The 19,104-nt window shown below is 41.1% G+C and overlaps 1 protein-coding gene across 14 annotated transcripts in view; it reads right to left on the bottom strand.

Annotated features, from left to right (window-relative positions):
* Positions 1-453: 453 nt before the first annotated feature.
* SCAI (suppressor of cancer cell invasion) overlaps positions 454-19,104 on the bottom strand; it is a 44,783-nt gene continuing 26,132 nt past the window's right edge. For 11 of the 14 annotated variants that reach the window (XM_074846505.1, XM_074846502.1, XM_074846513.1 and 8 more), the window contains 12 exons: positions 18,764-18,860; positions 17,247-17,345; positions 16,894-17,046; positions 15,966-16,067; positions 15,091-15,192; positions 13,415-13,493; positions 11,192-11,291; positions 10,627-10,708; positions 5,695-5,767; positions 3,971-4,144; positions 3,664-3,764; positions 454-2,568 (listed from right to left, as the gene is read on the bottom strand). In XM_074846505.1, coding sequence (XP_074702606.1) covers positions 2,419-2,568; positions 3,664-3,764; positions 3,971-4,144; positions 5,695-5,767; positions 10,627-10,708; positions 11,192-11,291; positions 13,415-13,493; positions 15,091-15,192; positions 15,966-16,067; positions 16,894-17,046; positions 17,247-17,345; positions 18,764-18,860 — 1,312 coding nt within the window. In that variant the 3' untranslated portion in view covers positions 454-2,418. Of the gene's footprint in view, positions 2,569-2,860; positions 3,765-3,970; positions 4,145-5,694; positions 5,768-10,626; positions 10,709-11,191; positions 11,292-13,414; positions 13,494-15,090; positions 15,193-15,965; positions 16,068-16,893; positions 17,047-17,246; positions 17,346-18,763; positions 18,861-19,104 lie in introns of all 14 variants that reach the window. The other 3 variants (XM_074846503.1, XR_012625871.1, XM_074846514.1) reach the window with 3 other exon arrangements.

The following is a 19,104-nucleotide window of genomic DNA, read 5'->3' as shown; positions in this document are numbered from 1 at the left end:
AAGGCAGTGAGCTGGGGAAAACTAAATTCCCCTTTTCCATGCAAGTTGAACGCTGCTGGTGGAGGAATAGCAGGCAGGGTGAGAGAGAACTCACCTCTCCCTTGCTGCTGCCCTAAAGGCTTTCTGTATCTTTAGCTTCTACGTACAATCCCATGTTTTAATAACTGGGCACCTCCTACCAGAACGAAAGGCAGGACATCAGCTTCACAGTTGAGAATACATAAATCCTACCACTGTAACACCTACAGGAGTACTCACTCCCCTGGCTAACGCCTCCTGTACCTGCAATCAGTTAATGAATTACTTCAAGGTCCAAGTGTAAGTCCCTGGAAACAGCACATTACAGTGGCAGAAGAGCCATAACCTTTACTACAACCACAAATGATCTGCAACACCTCGTGGAATGCACCTAAATTGGCGTATGTGTGTATATATAAATTTTGTATATAGACATTGCACTGTTTCATTCTTTTTTAATACATATACAAGTACCTATACATATATACATATTTACAATTTACACCAGCCAGTAGATGTATGCGTATTGTACATATACACACAGACGCCTAGAATACACATGCACACACACAAACACACACTCTTCAAAATAAACTCCACGTCCCAGGTAATGAAGTCCTGCCACAGTCCAAAGAAGAGCAGCACCAAGTGGTGGGGGCTCAATAGACCAGCTTCAAGACTGCTTAGAACAAACACTAGCATTCACAGAATTTTTTTTTTTTACACTTGGGAAAAGAACGGATGGCGTAAGCCTCAGCCCAGCTCCAGAGAACCTTCATGCAAACTTCCCGGCTACACCCCAGCAATTCTCGCTGTTCCATCCTGCGCTCTCCTCAGCTGAACGGGGTCTGTCCGTGCTGCCCTTTGCTATTCCGGCTGCCTAGAGCACACCTCGCACGATGGCACTGCCAACGGGCCTGCCGTGATACTACGGTAGTCACCGAGTTCTGCGCTTTATTCACCTAAAAATAGAGGTGTGGCTGGGGTTCAACATCAAAGCGCCAATCAGACTTGTCCTTTCCTTTCTTTTCTAGCAGCCCATGGAACAGAGACAATGGACCTTTTCATTTAACAGTTTAAAATATTTTCGTTTCCTTCTTGCTCCCACCTTCACTGTCAGGAGTTGCAAGAGGTCCTCCAGCTCTGCAAGGCTGGCAGGACAGCCCAGATGAGTCGGCAAGCACCTTCCCCAGCAGCCAGCATCACCTTCTCCAGCAAGGGCCTTCGCAGAGGCCACCGCGCTGCTTCACACCCCCGGACTGAGGGAGCCCACCGTGCTGCCACACGTGATTACAGCCCCTCGGTTTCACCAGTTCAAAGACGGGACTGAGACGCGATGGAGGGTGTGCAAAATGTTAACAGGGCGTTACGGCAGCACCCACTTTGTTGAATCTGCAAGAGGAGCATCAGCATCTCTCCTCGGGCACAGGGATCCAGCACAGACGGGTCAGATAAGTGAGTGACAGGAGGGGCTCGTGCTCGGCACTATACGGGCCGTTCTTTCAGCTCCTGTCAGGGACTGGTACACTGGGAGCCACACATTCCATCCACACACGGAAAGGAGGGATGGCACCTGCAGGAAATGTAAGAATTTCTGTCTAGTACCTCAAAATGAAGAATGCCCCCTCCTCCTGGAAAATCGTGGCAGCAATACAAATGGCAAGATGACCCATGTTACAGTGAGAGATGGGGGCTAGCTTTCTTAGTTTGGTAATTTGGTAATCTGCTAACCATCCACCCAAACAAGCTGAGTAAATCGTCTCCTTGGCCAGCAGTACAAAGTTTTATATATAAAATTGCTGTGTCAAATTTATAAGGAGCATTAAGTATCTTTACAACTTCACTTCAAACCCACTGCTCCAAATGCAACTTAACTGTCCACAGTTTTGCCTACTTACTTGCCTAAGACTGAAAAAATATATTTGTTATGAAGGACTCTGTTTTATTGCTATTGTTGGTTTGCACTGTGTGGTTCCATCTTTACCATTTCAAATCCAGTCTCTTTGGGGATAAAATATTGGTTTTCTATTGATTTTTTCCAATTTCTTAAAATTGTATAAAAATAAAGGATTTCCACAAATGTGGGCTAAAGGTAACCAATAATACTTCTATGCTTAGGATCAGCTGTTGGAAATGTGGTTGATAGCCACAAGACCAGAAATAAACCTCTAGTGATTCTTTAGTTTAACATTTAAAAGACATGAAAACTTCTGCTTATAAAATTGACCCCATACAGAATGGAACAGCTAAACTAACAGCTGTTTATTATTACTTTTTAAAATAATGGTCCTAAATTTAAAAATAAAATCAAGTACTTCCTTTTATGATTTTCACATTATAAAACTGCACCATTCAAAATCTGTGGCCAGGGAAACCCCTTTGCAGTAAAGACAGTTTCTTTTAATAGTCATCGAGGGTGTTTTCCAGGAAAACATTCCTGACATCCAGTATGGAAGCCAGCTCCAAAATGTGCTTTTGGAGGTGAGGGTTCTCCACCGTCTCATCTCTTGGCAGCTGAGGATAAGATTCGGGATAATTTCGAGTCTCCTGCTAGATGACAGTGAAAACAAAGAGAATCAGACATTCATTTATTTTTACACCCTTTATAAAGAAGATTGCAAAAAGCCAATTTCACCTAAGAGGTATCCTAATCTGTTTAGCATGCCACAGAGAGAGAAAATATTCTAGCATTTTCAGTCTTCCCTTTGCATTGACTCAGAAATGGTCAGAGTGGCAAGACAAATGCTCATTCATCTAAGATGGTTAATAATATGTTCACAGAAGCCTTGCAAGAAAAAAAAAACCACCAAAAAAAAGACAAAAAGACTTCACATATACTTACCTACTAGGCTGGAGTTCATTTCTTGAAATTATAGACATGTAAGCATCTCCAGTGGGAGATTCATCTCATCCTAAAACAAATATCTAAGACGCTGGGGGCAGATCTCTCCCCACTAACAGAAGACCTGCTTCCTTCCCCGGTATCGAAGCAGCCTAGGTAGCTAACTTAGGCCTGGGAAGCTACGGGATGTCTGCAGCTAGACAAGATGAATTCTGTAACTTTCTGTGCTTCAACTATTTTTTTCTGTAGTGTTTAAAATGGAGCAGGCAGTTTATATGCCAACACTCACATACATAAAATGGTGTAGATCCAGAAGCAGACGTCACTGTTGGCACAGCATTAACCAACAGGGAGGGAAAATACCATCTTCCTGTTTAGCTTATTCATTTACACTTCAAAGACCTTTCAAAATCCATTCACACTAGAATACACTTCAGCAATAACATTCCACTCCTCCCCGCTTCCTCTTACATTCTTGTTCTACACCTTTTCAGTTGTGTAGAAATAATAATCTTGAATTATTAAGAGGAATTTTTCTAGCAGACAAGGCTGTTCAGAGTGATATAAATGACTGTGTCTGCTACTTATGTGGAGGAATAAGGCTTCAGTGAGTCAAAGGCTTCACACCTTTGGAGAGATACAAAGGCACAGACTCAGTGCAAGCTGCAGGCATTAGCATGTGAGCATCAGTTATCTTTCTGAAGTCACAGTGATACACTTAGCCCTAAGACCCTTCCATCCTGAGGCAGTGCGGTTCTACACTGGATTGCTGCTCTCCCAAAGGGAGAGATATCCCTGCATACCCGGAAAATTTTGTGCATCCTCATAGTAGCCGAACAGAAGATAAATCTTGTTAGAAGCAAGCGAAGAAATTCATCCCCAAAAAATTGAAGAAAGGACTGATCTGTAGAGAAGGCAAAGAAAACTCAGTTTAGAAAGGCTTAAAGAATTAAAAATACAGAAAGAAAAGGGAGACTTGGGGGAAAGCACTATGAATTCTCGTGGATTTCCCTTATTCACTATTCTGCCCCTTGGAAAGGCTGAGCAAGAAAAACCAGCACCTGCTTAAGCAGCATGCTAGGGTTCAGTTGTGCATCTCCAGGCACGTACCTATGGACCGGGAGTGGGTCAGCAGCTGGGCAATATCTCGGTTGATTTTTCTAAGGTAATCTTGACACTTCTCCCACAATCCTCTGCGCATGCTTGATAATCCAGAGACAAATAGGAATGCCATTAAAGGATTGTTCAGAAAGAGTGTGAAGAGGCTACCCCGCTGAGACTGATCTAAAAAAAAAAATAAAAATCAATAGACAAAGAGATACATTTGGCACATAAAACAGAAAAGCTGTCCCTGCCACAGAATGAAGCCGCTCACCCACTAAATTCTGTAACAGAGGAGCTGCTCCTCTGTGTTAGTTACATCTTCTCTCCTCTTGTGGCAGATCTGTTCTCAAGGTGATGCAATGACTAGCAATAAAGGCTCACTGGAGATGGGCATGAACACCAGGAGAAATTAGATTTTCTTATGAATTGTGGGAGGCTCTTCATTTTGAGCACATAACTTGAACACAAAAGTCATAACCGAAACAACCGATAGACTAATATTTCTCTTCAGGATTTATAATCAAACATGGACATTTGTACTCCATTCAAAAAAACAGGTAGTTAAACCTATACAGCCCCCCCAAGCCTACATAGTTGCCTTTCTGTTGGGCATCCCAATATCCTAAACCCCACTTACTACACGCAGTCCAGCATGACAGAGGCGCCCAAGCCTCATCCCAGCCAACCAGGAAGTCAAAAAGGAAGGCAACGCACGGCAGATGATGTGCCCTGACAGAAAGGCTTCCCCAGCAGCAAGGATTACTGACTTGTTTTGGTGCATTCTGGGGTTTTCAGGAGGCAGGCACACAGCACGCTTGGTGCAATGCCGTACCGACGCGGGGCTCAGGTCAGTTCAGCTACGAGGTCTCTGCAGGGTGCCCCAGTGTTCAGTGTTGCCCCCCCCAGAACTACAGCAAGACTTTCCTGACTGGTCTATCAATATAAGCAACCAGTAATTTACAAAGTTAGTTCTATTTTTCAGAATTTCTGTTTAAAGAGGATTCATTATTACAGTACTTAATTTCTACTTAAGTTTCAGCTAAATAACAGGAATAGTTTCAAACCAAATGAGAAGCTTCCACTTCCTGCACACTCTCATACCTGTCTAACATCACTGCATGTGGCCTAAGCCAGACCTCTGCACTTGTCTTTGTGATGGGTAATAACCTTAACATGGCAAATTCCAGTGAGAAAGTCTGGAATGATTTATAGTTTATAGTAGTCACAAGGACTGAAGAATGTAACGTTTCATTGCTGTTCCTACTATAAACACACCTTCTCAGGACATACGAAGCCAACGGTTTTCCTTAACTTACCCTCCAAAATCAGAACAAGATCTGAGAAGATTTTGCTCTACACCTGGGATTTAAAGGCTGATACCTCAAGCTGACTCTGCTCACTTTCTGGGACTAATAAAGCTACCGAAAATGCTAATCATCCTCATCATCATCCCAGCACTGGGCTGGCAATTTTCTGAGTCTCTGTGTAGGAGAGACTTTGCCTCCTAGCACTTGCTGAAGCTATCTGTAGAAATAGCATCATTGTTAGAGTAAACTACTTGCCATAAACAGTAACTAAACTCTATCATACTACTTCATGGAACGTTAATGTGACTTAGGGATTCCACAGTGATGAAAAGCTATCTTCTCCTGAAGAATCTAAGCTATATTTGTTTGGGATAGATATGTGATCCAACTGCAACTCATTAGGAAATGCAACACTACACGTACCTTGTAATGCTTTTGGATATGCTGTTGGAGAAAGCAAGCACACCAATGGTTGTCCAAATAAGTTTGTGAAATTCTGTAACAGATAAGAATTTTGAAGTATTGATGGTCACTTTGCTTGCTTTTGAACAGTCAGCAGGTCAAGGGTACAACGACTATTAATGTCAGAGAACACACTAATGCCCGTCACACAGTTCAGCATTGGCAGTAAGTTGACTTACTCATAGATCACAGCACAGAAAGAATATAACCCATTACATTTTAAAGGAATCTATAATTCTCTCATTTCACTGCTACTGATAACAGACACTAATTTAATGGAAATATGGCTTTCAGTAGTAATACATTACTTGGAAAAAAAATGTTCTGCTGTAAAAATGAAAGCCATTGGCTTTTGGGTCAAAATAGATCCAGCACCTCTCCTCAATACCAACTAAGCTTTCCAGTCAAAGTTATTTCTTTCCCCTTTTCTTTCCAGCAGGAGGAACTATTTCTGATGAAGCAGAAGAGCCCACTGCAGAAAAGTTTAAAAATAAGTTTCCTTTAAGCAAGCATGTCATAACCTTAACATCTGCTATACTGAACCCTCATTTTACAATACTCATTTCATGCACCTTTCACCAGCACCTTAAATATTGCCCAAGTGTCCTGTTGCACCAGAATTTCTCCAGAAACCTCAAACGACACCGTTGTCCAGTTTCACCAATGTTTACCTGATAACAATCCTACTGTGTATCTGTCTCATAGGTATACTGATTGGTAATCACCAAGAAAAAAAAATTCATTAGCTGTTATGTGTCTCACCAAAACTTTCTTAAGCTTAAAACCGAAGGCTTGCAAAGCCATGGAGAATAGAAATGATCATGCCTGCATCCTGTCAGAGCACACATTCAAACCATGCATCCCGAGCACGAGAGCAAGACACATGTCTGCAGATTATATTCTTAAAATTGGCAGGTTACAAGTGCAAGGTATACATCACCAAAAGTATTTGCTTGTGTGGAATCATCTAAAAGCGCATTTTTTCATTCCTTCTGGCTTCTGCTCAATTCAAATGGAACTTTCCCTTCCGGGCAGTATATTTCAATTAAATTAGTTTCACTGAATTAATTTAATCTAAGTCTGCTAAATACTAAAGACAGTAATCTAGTCTAATCAAAAAAAAACATTTCCCATATCTGACAGAGTGCTGACTAGTCCTAAAACCCCTTCTGTTTCATTAAGAGCCCAAGGGAGGTTTATAATGCTAGATACTAAGGTTTGGTCTCTTAATGAAGAAACAAAGACTATTACCATGAAGACAGTAACTGCAGGCCAACCTAGTAATTAGTAAAACTATACTATAAAGAAACATTTAAAACTCCAGAGTCACCCCAGACATTGCCAGTTTGAACTGAATACACACTGGCAGGTGACACGTTCGAGTAACACGTTTGCTTAGTCTTCATGAGCGGATTCCCATGTGGAATTGTATCTCGTGTCCCTCAGTTAGAGACCAAAGCAGACTTTCCGTACACTCCATCAGTAAAGATGACAATGCAATTAAACACTGCCTCCGACCATAAAGCAAAACGACGGGCTACTCATATATCTCAGGAAAGGTATTACTCACTGACAGTATCTGAGATCATTTTGGGCTGTGTCCCAGCAGAGATTAAGTCAACACAGCTAGCAAGTCCTGCAAAGGGGAGAGACTACACGGTTTAACCCAGAATGTGCTCTCTGGAAGGCAGCTGCTCATGCCAGGCGCTGCACCTAGACTGCAGGACCGGGAAGATAAGACTCGCAAGCTTCCAGGTGCCTGTCTCAGCTCTTGCCCAGACACAGCTGCCTACCACAGCCCAAGCGAACACCTGGATTCACTCACCACCCCCCTCTCCGCTCCCCATTTCCACAGAAAAGCGCTGCAGGCACACATGCAACAAAGGAGCAGGAGCGCGGTACAGCCACGGCTTGGAGCGGGGGACCGCAAAGCGCACCAGGAAAACCTGCCCTGCAGTCTAGATGTTGGTAGGAGCACTGCAGCCCTCCAGTGCATGGACAACTCCAAAAAGGGTAAAACACGTCTTTGTTTCAAAGCTGACTCTGGTTTTTCACTTCCAAGTTTTCCAACAGAAGCATTGCTGCTTTTTAAAATGCGTGTCATATACGTCTCTCTCCAAAAAAGAGCTACCCATTATCTCCGAAAGAAGTCACTTCACATGTAAACTCTACTAAGTCGAGTATTTATACCACATCAGTGACAAAGGCCTTGCATTCTTACCGGCTGGAGGTTTTGGTTTGGTTTGGTTTTTTTAAGACTTCGCATTTGACCATAGTCTTCGACAACCACAGCTACAAGAAGATACTGATTTAAAAATATTATTTCATCCACATATACATTGGTAAGCTTCAAGAACACAGTCATCTATATTTAAATGGAAGTGTTAAAAAAAAAAATCATGGCTTTAAGTAGATATGCTCGATTTGCAGTTATCTTCCACTTTCAGCTAAATATATAGGGGAGGAAGCTGTTCAAGTGCCGCTGATTTGACAAACTGGCAAGTCACTTCCTGGCAGGACTTACTTTCAGTCATCACCATTTAAGCCCTCCAGAGAGAGGGAGAGGATGAGAATGCATGCAGGGGAGCAGAAATGGGCTGTAGAAAAAGATGTGTGAGCAGTTGCTGTTCCTGCCAGTATTGCTGGCAGTGACATTTAAATGTCAGGATAGCTACTGTCCTATCAGAAAAAATCAGAGCAGCCATGTGGAAAAAAAGTCAGTACATTGACTTCAACTTCTCACACAATTGCACAGAACCTCCTTTGTGCCAGTGCTCGAGCCTACAAAGCATCTCACAACACACCCAGAGGGCAGTCCCAGGACAGCACTATCAGTATTTTGTGGTGACAAGGAACCAAGCACGTAAGTGTGCACAGAACGATGACAGACAGGCATTGACAAGGGCCAGAAAATCCTGTGATTGAGAGCTCTGCCATCTACCTTCAGCCGAAAACAAAAGACCTCAACCCATCCCCACACATCCACCTCCCTAGGTTCAATGGCAATGGATTGTGAAGGTGAACGCGAGTTCTCAAATGCTGAACATATTTTTTTTAATAGAAGTCCATGCTCTTTCTTTTTTCTCTTCATTCTCTGTTTAGATTCCTCACAATTGCGCCCACACGATTCTGATCTGGGTCAGAGCTCCTAGCAGCCACTTCCATAATCCTGTCCTGAAATACTTCCAAAACTCCCATTTCTGTACTCCTTACAGACAAGCAGAGTTGGACTTCTCTCACACCAGCTGCTCTGTGTGCTTGACAGAGCACTGCCGTATTTTACACTACTGATGGTCAGTTCACTGCAGAACAAGGGAAAAAAACTAAATGGAGGCTACAGTTTTTGCTTACTGTGTGCCCACAAAATCTAAAGAAAATCATTTAAATGTAATACAAGAGGCAGACTCTACTGTAAACACTTGACAGTTATTCTCACAAGAGCTACAGATCTACATGTGGGAATCCATCACCTCAGAAAGATCCTTTGCTCTAAGCTGTCCCCAGAACCCTGGTACATCCAGAGCTGTATGTGATCTGGCATCACCAGGAATCCCTCACTCTCTCTTACAGAGCTGATCCACTTGACATCTTTCAGCAATTCTACTAGAGGCGAAGGGCGTAAAAAAACAAACCAAAACAAAAAACCAAACCCAAGCCACACTTTTTCCCCTGAAACAAAGCCAAACCAAACCCCCCTTGTTGTTATACTGGAATGAATGTCAGGAAAGAGCAGAGGAAAATAAATCCCTACCAAATCCTCATTTTCTCAGAAGGACGAGTAAATCATTGTAATTGTGTTTCCCTCCCTTTAAATGGGGAAGGGAATGTAATAAAAAGCAGATTTGCACTGAAAGCTAGTGTGGTGAAGTTAAATGCAGCAGTATTTAAAAAGCCCTTTGAAATGCTTTACTATACAACAAACCAAAAACCCTACAGAGAGGCCAGATCATTATTAAGTCTGCCAGGTAAGAGTTCCCTGGCTCAGTACAGAACTACCCTGAATCATACTGATCACTGATTTAGTACCTCTCGTTGACCAACAAATGCCTTTAAAACAAACACCACAGCCTGCGGGTACTGAACAAGTTCATCTGGCCACTAGACGTCCCTATCCGTCCTCTGGAGCGCAGCTGTGAACGTTCGCTTCCCTCACTGCACATAATGGAGCTATAAAAAGGAAGACATAAGGAAGTGGCACTTTCCCCAGATATAGCACATTCTTAATATCCCATTCATGAATGAAATAAATGTCGTAACACTATCCAGATTCAACTGGCAGCTGAGATTGAAAATGCCTGCTTCTGTATTACCCGAACTGCCGACTCCCAAAGGTGATTTGGCCTGGAGTAATTCTACTGAAAGTCCAGAGCACCCTAGGAAGGAGGCCCATTGTCCAAGCATACACCACTCTACAGTAACACAGGATGCTAATTTGAGTCTTGTATTTCCTTGGTTCAGATACTTTTCAGACACAGACACCCCGTGTTTTATAAGATCAGGCTCAATGCTTTGACTCCTTTCTGTTGCATAAAAGCAACTGAGTGTTGGATGACTGGAAAAAAAAAAAGCAGATTAGTTATCTCCCTCCCCCATGCACACACACCAAGATTTGTCTTTGGTATATAACAAAAATAAACCTCCCACCAGAGACCTTGGAAATCTTGAACCTTTTTTCCCTCCAGGAGGATTTATTACTTTCCAATGAGCGGCTGTTCATGTGCTTCTCCTTCTTGTTCCTATTCATAGGATCAGATCCTGACTAGCATGCACAACCTCAAAAGAAAAGAAAGACTGAATACAAACTGTTTAAAAAAATAGCCTGTTAAAAGCGTAAGCTAACTAGGGGTTGACACTATATCCTATCATACAAGTAGCTGCCTTGAGGAGCCTTACCTTATAGGCGACACTGTTTGAAGAGTCCACGATGATAAACAGGGGCTTTCTTGTGAAAGGGTAGAGATCTCCAGGGTGAAGACTGAAAAGAGAAAGGGACGCTTCACAGAGCACTGGAATTGCTGCAAAGCTGTGACAGCGTGCGAGCTGCTCAGGCACACAACTGCCCACGTCCAGAGAGAAAGCAAGCAGATTGCCCCTGCCCCCGTCCTCAGGTTCATCCTCAGAGAGTAACTGCAAAACTAATTTGATATTCTCTACAACAGGGGCTACTGGACTTCCTATTAGTTCTTTCCCAGCAAGAAATGTTTAGCTTCTTGAGAAGTCACCCACCATTAATTTGAAGTTTTCCAGTAATAAAGAATTTATGTTAAGTCACAATAATACTTTTTGAGTGTTTAAATCATGATTTACAGTTGCATATTCATTTCTAATTGTTCAACCAAGCCAATCTACGTTATGATGTCCTGCACTGAAGAGTTTGAATTCAAGAGGCTGCGATGCCTTTTTCTCTATTAAAGACAAATTTGCCTGAATTTGCCGTTGTCACGCTGACGAAGCTTACCAGTGCATCTCCTTGTAAGATTGGTTTCGCTTGTGGATAGCATCCCCATTTATAATGTCCCGGTTACTATTTGTCAGAACACCACCAAAATCATATGGACCTACACATGGCAAAAAGAAAGCTAAAATTAGCAGAGGCAACTCACCTCTGTTATGGATTTAATGATTATATGAAAGGGAAGAAGCAACCACAAATCCCAGAAAACTAAGTGAACCTGAACTACTGCAGTCGTAAGGAGGGGATGGAGGAATGTGGAGACTTGACTAACTACGTATTCCATTGTATCAATTTTTAGTAGCTTCAGCATCTATCAAATAGCAGCAAGCAATGCAACTTCATAACTTCTAATTTATTTAGTCACTATCCACAAACATAATAGGAAAGATCCAAACATTGGCACTTGTTACACTACACAGCAAAAAGATTAAAACCCATTGCACATTTCATATAAGAAAAATCAATACCTTTGTAAAATTACTATATGAGCTAGCATATTCTAGATGCAGAATTTGATCAAAAAATAAGGCTAAATCAATTGAATCCCCTGTAGCCTCTCTGAACACATATAATACTATCATCTGCAGTTATAACACTGCAAAGGGGAGAAGAGAGAGCTCCGAGAATTAATATGCTCCTAGAAAGGACAAAACAGTTTTAACTGGATTTCAAATCTGCAGCAGAAGTTCATTTTTTAGGATTTCAAATACAGAATTCACCATTTTTACATGCACAGGACCTGGACTCGTGTTCCAAAGGTAAGCTAAAGAAATATTCTGCCAGGTTTGCACAACGGAGCTACCCGCCTAACTGGCTGATGGAGGGCAAAGCTGAAAGTAATAGCTATAAAAAATATCAAATCCTATACAAAAAAAACCATGCTAGAGATACCAGGAAATATTTCTGCCATTAATATGGGTATGAAATGTCACTAACGTTAGTAAAATAAAGTATTAGGATCTCCTCATTCTGTATACATTTGCAGAGTTGCTTGACCCATATTTGGCCACCAAACGCAATTTTTTCAGGTTTGGATACATAAGACATCTTTCCATTTTAAGGAAAGCTTTGGGAATACAAAATTAGGAACAGAACACGCAGTAATTTAGCACTGTTACAAATGTCTCACGTGATCTGTCAAACACAAATGGCTTACAGGCAATAAACAGTGCAACTTGAGGCTGCTCTCCCTTTTAATAAGGTAGAACTTTTTGGTCTGCGCAGACTACACTACCTTATTAAAAGAATGCAGTTGTAATGGGATTCATTTAATGAAAACCGAGGTCTGACTATGCAGCTCTTCAGATGACAGAGCCTGCATGTCCCCACAGTAAGGTATTAAGTTGAAACAATACATGCAGCGAAGTGGACATATCACAGGCTTTAAAGAACACGCTTTAGTTAGAACCTATCACCAAGTTGCAGCAAAAAGTAAAATGTTAAAAGCATTTAAAAAAAAAAAATCACTGCCACAATCCAAAGCTGACAGGGATTTTTTTTTTTCCTTTAACATTTTAAGAGCTCTATAAATCATGCACTGGGATGGACAAGGCATGCATCTTATAAAGGAATGCAAGTCTCAAACAGATGAGGCGTGTACAATATTTAGGATGTTAAAAACTTTTTGTTTTCCCTTAAATTACATAAACAGATCTTTTGACTGTGTTTACTTCAGCCAACCAGTTTTCAGCTTTTAGATTGAAGCTGCATCCAAATATTCTGCTAGGTTGCAAAGAACAGGAGGATGAGGTGAGGGGAATTGTCAGAAATCATGAGAAGGGCTTGAATTGTCAGGTTAACAAGCGTGCAAATAGAACAGTCCCTGCAGACGCTTCAGCCCTTTCACCACCCATCTCCTGAGCATATGTCCTCACAGTACTGGAGACTGGAAAGAATCACAAAGTGCCATTTAACCATTTTATTAACTTTGTACTGATGCATCAACTGAGCCATGTGGTCTTCAAAATTGGTGAAGCTTTTAATACTTCAGATGCATCAAAAACTGGATATGTCCTTTGAAAAGGTCTCAGGTTAATGCACACTAATTAAAACACAGGGAATTAACTACTGTTTGTGTGAAAAAAAGGCTATCTTACTAAGTAGACAGGAGAATAAAATTGACTTGTCTTTTAAAAGGAGCTTTGTGACATCTTTCTTGGTCACTTGTCCTGGAACATAAAGAGAATTCAAGCCCTGTTCATGACAGGGAGCATTCCTTTATTGTACCTTCACTATCCGAACGACCTGATGGAAACACGCCCGTGGCAGACAAGTAAATCAGCAGTACACTGTTTGCAGGCAGCTCCTGAAATTCAGACAAAGAGAAGAGGCAAGGGAAGAAATGTATAAGTTTATTTCAATATTCAATCACCACCTTCATAAATACATCGTCATTTAAGATTGTGCTACTCCTGCCTCTGGCTTCCCTTCACTCTGTTCTTCGTATGTGTACATACCCTTCCCCACCACACACACCCTTTCAAATGGGTGAGTACACAGACAAAAAGGTAAACTGATGATATATATGTTCAGACTTTTTTTTCCACACAGCCCTCTAGGCTGATATTAGAGGTTCAAGCAGCACTAAAACTGCATCTGAGCCAGACCTGAGGCTTTCCAAGGTATGGAAACCAAAAGCTGCCAAGATCCATGCAAATCCTAACTCCCAAACAATTGAGGATCCTAAAGGAAGTTCTTTGTTTCCAAATACCCCAGAGCCTGCAACATCTGTCTCTTCCCCCTGACCCTTCTCGGCTGGACAACAAGCCCAACACATCCAGGTTTCTTACAGACCTGTAAAAGAAATCTGTTTTCCCTCTTTCCAATGGGCTGTCTGCATGAGGAAACAGACGCTTGTAATTTCTGCAAAAGGCTGAGCATGCAGGCACCCAAAATTCTAAGCAGGAAGGATGTGCCTCCTTCACCTCAGCAGCTGTTTCTCTACAGTTGTTTCTTGAAGCAAACTGAAACTTATTTCTTCACAGGACTCATATTCTGCTTTTACTACTAAAATCCTAAGTTGCTGCCTTGTACAGTCATAATTAAGCATAATGAGCCCAGCAACTTTATTAAATTAAAACAAGCACAGCAACTGTACTAAAAAAGGTCTAGAACTGTGTAGATTACTTACATGGAAGAGAGCAGTGGGTAACAAATTAAGACAGGCAGATAAAAATATAGCATGTGCGGGAGAGAGACACAATTCAAATGGGATACAGAACTGGAGACCTTCCAGGGATACAGCGCTTCAGAGCAATAGTTTCTTGACATACTTCCCTGATTTTGGATTGTGTTTGGCACAACAGGAAGAATACTCTTAAGATTCTTCTGTTCTCCAGATCTCTTATCCCAAGAAATATTTCCTATATAATATATATATAGGAAATAGATAAACTTTATATAGGAAACTGTATATATAAACATAAACATCTGTATATATGCGTGTGTACCTACACACGCACAAATAAAGTTACTGAATATGATTAAATCACATGCAACTATTACAGGACATCCCCTCACGTAAGGCCTTCCGCAGTGCTGCCATGCACCACGCCTGACACCGGACAGCTCGCACTGGTTCGGCTCGCACGGGAGTTGTTCAAGCTTCGCTTTGACGACGGCTGTATCTTAGCAATGATATAACAACTGCTGTGTAACAGCAAGCTGGGTTTCTGTCTTCAAATGAGTTTTTTTCTTTCCCTTAACAGCAGTCAACATATTTGCCTTTATTACACAAATTACACATATCTGTAACATTTCCATCCTCTGAAGATCATTTTAAGAAGGCCAAAAACGCTTCATTACCTTGAAGTATAAAAGATTATCTCAAGTACATTTTATTCAGTGTCACATACCATTCTGGATATTTTTCTATTACAAATAAATTCACCAATTTCACAAACCTTAAATGATGCTGCTAAAAATGTATACAGCTGGCTAAAAGTTGGTTTATAAAGTAGATATTTATGGGGGTTTTCCCGCCTGGCTGGTTTTTCTGTTGATTCCTGTTAAAAAAACCAAACAAACAAAACACAACATAAAAACCCCAACAACCGTATTACCAAAGCAGTTTCATAACCCTCTAAATTTCTATTTATTAGAATGTTCATCTTCAACATACTTCCCACACAAATGGTCTGCCATTTCCTACTACACAGCAAAGCAAGATGCACAGTATTTGAACCAGAACTTTACATCACCCCTCATTTAAATTTGTTACCTAAATCTTCCCTACTCTTTAAAGCATCACCCAAAAGTGAAAAAATTCACTCCTCATCTCAATTAAATAAATGAAAATCTACATAATTTCTTTTGCCTCCAGACAAAATATTTTTTATGCTTTCTCTGAAGGGGATATTTAACTTTCAGATGACTTGGCAGGTTGATGAACTTCTCTGGCTGCATGACTACTAAAGAGAAACCTAAGGAAGGGGCGAGTGTATCTGGGCAGGACAGGTAGGAACCCTTCAGAAGGGCCTTGGCTAGACCAGTGTAAACCCTTTGTGAAATCATGCTCAAATATTCTGCTAGTTTTTCACTACTGAAGGTTTGCTAAGGAAAAAAACAGAAGGGGGGACAAAAAAAAAAATGACCTTACTTGGATCAAACTCCACAGATCTGAGCTACTCTTCACTAACTTCTAGTAAGAGTTACACCAGTTTTACTAACCTGCTCTGCACAGCGACAATACTGAAAGACACCATTTAAAATAAAACAAGCAGACAAAAACACCCCAGTTAAGGTCTGTTGCCAGGTTTGTCACTGAAATGGAACTTACCTGCATTCCAGGTTTGTTCATTTGTGATGCTAAATTCATTGGTTCCCTTTCAAGTGCTTGCAGCATTCGGAACATATCAATTGTTAATTCACTGAACTTGACCTGCAAAAGAGTCAGAGTTTTCTGCCAGATACAGATTAAACAGCGTTTCTTTGGAATTATCCAGGTAAGAGATTCAACTGCACACCAGACAGACCATTTTCTGTCTCTCAGGGGTCTGTCAGTGTCATCTTTGAATCTCTAAAGACCTGTGAATGACTTTTAGGACAGCTCACAGAGGACAAAATCTATTTACTACTGGTCTACCAGGCCCACTCACTGTAGTGCAGATGCCTACTTTGCAAATTAGACTCTTCTGGGGTGTTTACAAATCAAGTGCTGACACCGCTGTGTACTATGCATTTAGACAAAATGTGAAAAAGATAAACTGTTGTTTAGATGCAGCTCCCTTGCTTACCTGAAAAAAGAGCTCAGAGAGAAGTTATGAAGTCTGTACAACTTCATTATCATCATCATCCAAAAAACAAGATCTTGAATGTCTTTTGAAAACCCCTTCCTGTTGCAACTGAAGTTGCACCAAGCTGGAGTTTGTCATGTGAACGCCTGAAGAGTCAAGCTTTTTCTAGACATATCCCAGAGGCCTCTCATGCTTAAATGATGATAAGAACAATTCAGTATATGAAAATCAATTGTAACTACTTAATTGACATGATGAATATAAGCAATAAGGGGTCAGTACCATAGGGCCAATATCTAACATTTCATTTTTAGCTCTTATTTCTGAGAACCTCCTCTTCCTGCTGCCACTGCAAACATCACAATCAATATATTTTAATGTTTGCCTCTATTGGAATCTCTGTTGTATGATCAGAAGGGAAGGACTCTGAACTCCAAAGATACAAACCCAAGTCCCCAGAATTTCTTTTACCTGGTTGTTGCAGTTCCCAATAATCAGCGCATCTGCAAGAGCAAGCTGTCCCACTATCATTCCCTGCTCTAGCAACGGAGCTCCTGTTTCAGAAAGCCTGTTAGAGGTGATTACAATGGTGTTGTCATCATTTAAAACCATGACAGGGTCTGCCTAAAAAAACCAACCAGAATAAATCAGGAATTCAAGAAAACATACAGATTTGCAGTCAGAGAGAAGTCCAACAGTCTTGTCACAGTAAACATTTCACACACCTGCCCGCCACATAGAGGTGGTGATACAAGAACACTTCAGTGAACAAGTCAGAAAATGTTACTTTTAAACTAACAACTAAAAGGGAATGGTATTCTCACCTCAATAAATGCTGCCACTTCCTGAAGAACCAGGTTCCACTCCACCTGATCTTCAGTATTAAAACGATGAGTGTAGTCTTCAATTTCATCTGACAGCTCCTGATGTAAAAAGTTCAAAGACAGACATAGTCACTTCTTAAACTGAGAGCTTAACAGGCAGGCAGTACTTTACAATTTGGTTAGCTGTGCTGGCCTTTAAGAATAATTAAAAAAAAAAAATAAAATTACTTGAGAACATATGCAGCACACTTATGACTAACATGCCAGCCAAAACGCGCTCTTTCAGGAGACAGAATGCCAATGTTACACTGAGTTTTGGCAATGCAAAGTGTCTTTTAAGTAGGTCCAAATGCAAAGAATATCTGGAGTTAAGTATAACTATCCCACTCACATACAGCTATGTCACTGGTTATTACCATAAGCTATGGATACCAAGGACTCACATTTCAGCTTACAAGTAACTTTAAATACATTGTGAAAGTGAATGGTTTGGCTTTTTTAGCTGCTACTAAGCTAAGCTAGCAGTTCAAGTAAGCTTAGACACAAAGACAGTGATGCAACCTACACAAAACTGTCAATACCAGAAGCTGCTTGCAGCAAGGTTGTTCGGGGGGCTTGGAAAGCATATGCTGTCAGGAGACGCGTGCTGTTCCTTTGTTGCAGTTAAAGGGTACCTCCCCATCCAGGCTGCAGCTACTTGGTGTTCAAACAATGCTATCAAGCCATTTGAGCTTACAGTGTCATTATTAAATGTCTGCTTTACAGAAGCTATTTACCACGTTGGATGCCAGATACACTGGAAAAGCAATGATCAACATTGGCCTGTACTCCATTTGTTGTACCTAAAGACTTGTGTTTACAGGCATTCAGTGCTTCACTCCCACAGCAGAGGCATATGCAGATCCAGCCTCTCCAATTTCATAGTAATATCGACATCATTTAGCCAGGCTTAGTTTTGATGGGTCTCTGAAAGGTGCAAAATGTATTCAGGATGTGTTCTAGACATGGGACAGAGCCATAGCGGTTTGGAAGGGAAGAGAAATAAGCTCAACATCAAACTAGGAGATGCTGGCTTTCCAAGCAACAGTGTGTCATGAAGACTTGCTGGGGGAGACTCCACTGATGTCTTAAATCCGCTACAGGAATGAAGAGGTACTCCAAGTTATCAGATGATCCCCACATTTTCAGATGAATAACACGCATCTTACAGTTTATGCTTAACTAACTGTATAAATTTGTAAAGTTTTTCTCAAGCCAAATGTTCACACTGTACTGAATCTTTCCATAGCTCTAGCCATGTTCTTCCTTCCTTCTGTGGCATCCAACAGCACAATCAATTAAATGAAGAAAAAAAATTTAAAACCTATGCTGTAGCAACAGCTGACATCATAGACCTAATGAGTGGTATTTCAACTGAAATAGGCTATATTATGGATTCCTTAACGAGGAGAAAATCCCTGAATAACAAGCAACGTCCCACCCCTTACCTTAGCACCTTTATCCTCATTTTAACATACCTTTACAAGGTCCTTTACAACATCCATTTTGTTGAGCAAGAGACAAACCACTATAAACCTTGCATAGTAACGCAGCTTCTTAACCACTAATTCAGGCCTAAACACAACAACAAAAACAGCACAGCCAAATTTGAGATTAAAATAGAACATAGGTAGGTAACAGGGGTAAGGGAGAGGACGAGTTTAAGACCAGAGCAAGGCTGAACACGCCACAGATTAAGAATTCTAACTGAATTAATGTGGAGATCAATAGCTACCCGGCTGCTTAGAGATTTATTTAAAATTGAGTACAGGGACATAAAATATACATCAAGAAAGCCCCAGCCTCCCCCTTCCCCACA

Source organism: Strix aluco, chromosome 20, assembly GCF_031877795.1.
Source record: "Strix aluco isolate bStrAlu1 chromosome 20, bStrAlu1.hap1, whole genome shotgun sequence".
NCBI classification, from domain to species: domain Eukaryota; kingdom Metazoa; phylum Chordata; class Aves; order Strigiformes; family Strigidae; genus Strix; species Strix aluco.
The sequence above is the reverse complement of the archived record's forward strand: the minus strand, read 5'-3'. Positions and strand labels throughout refer to the sequence as shown.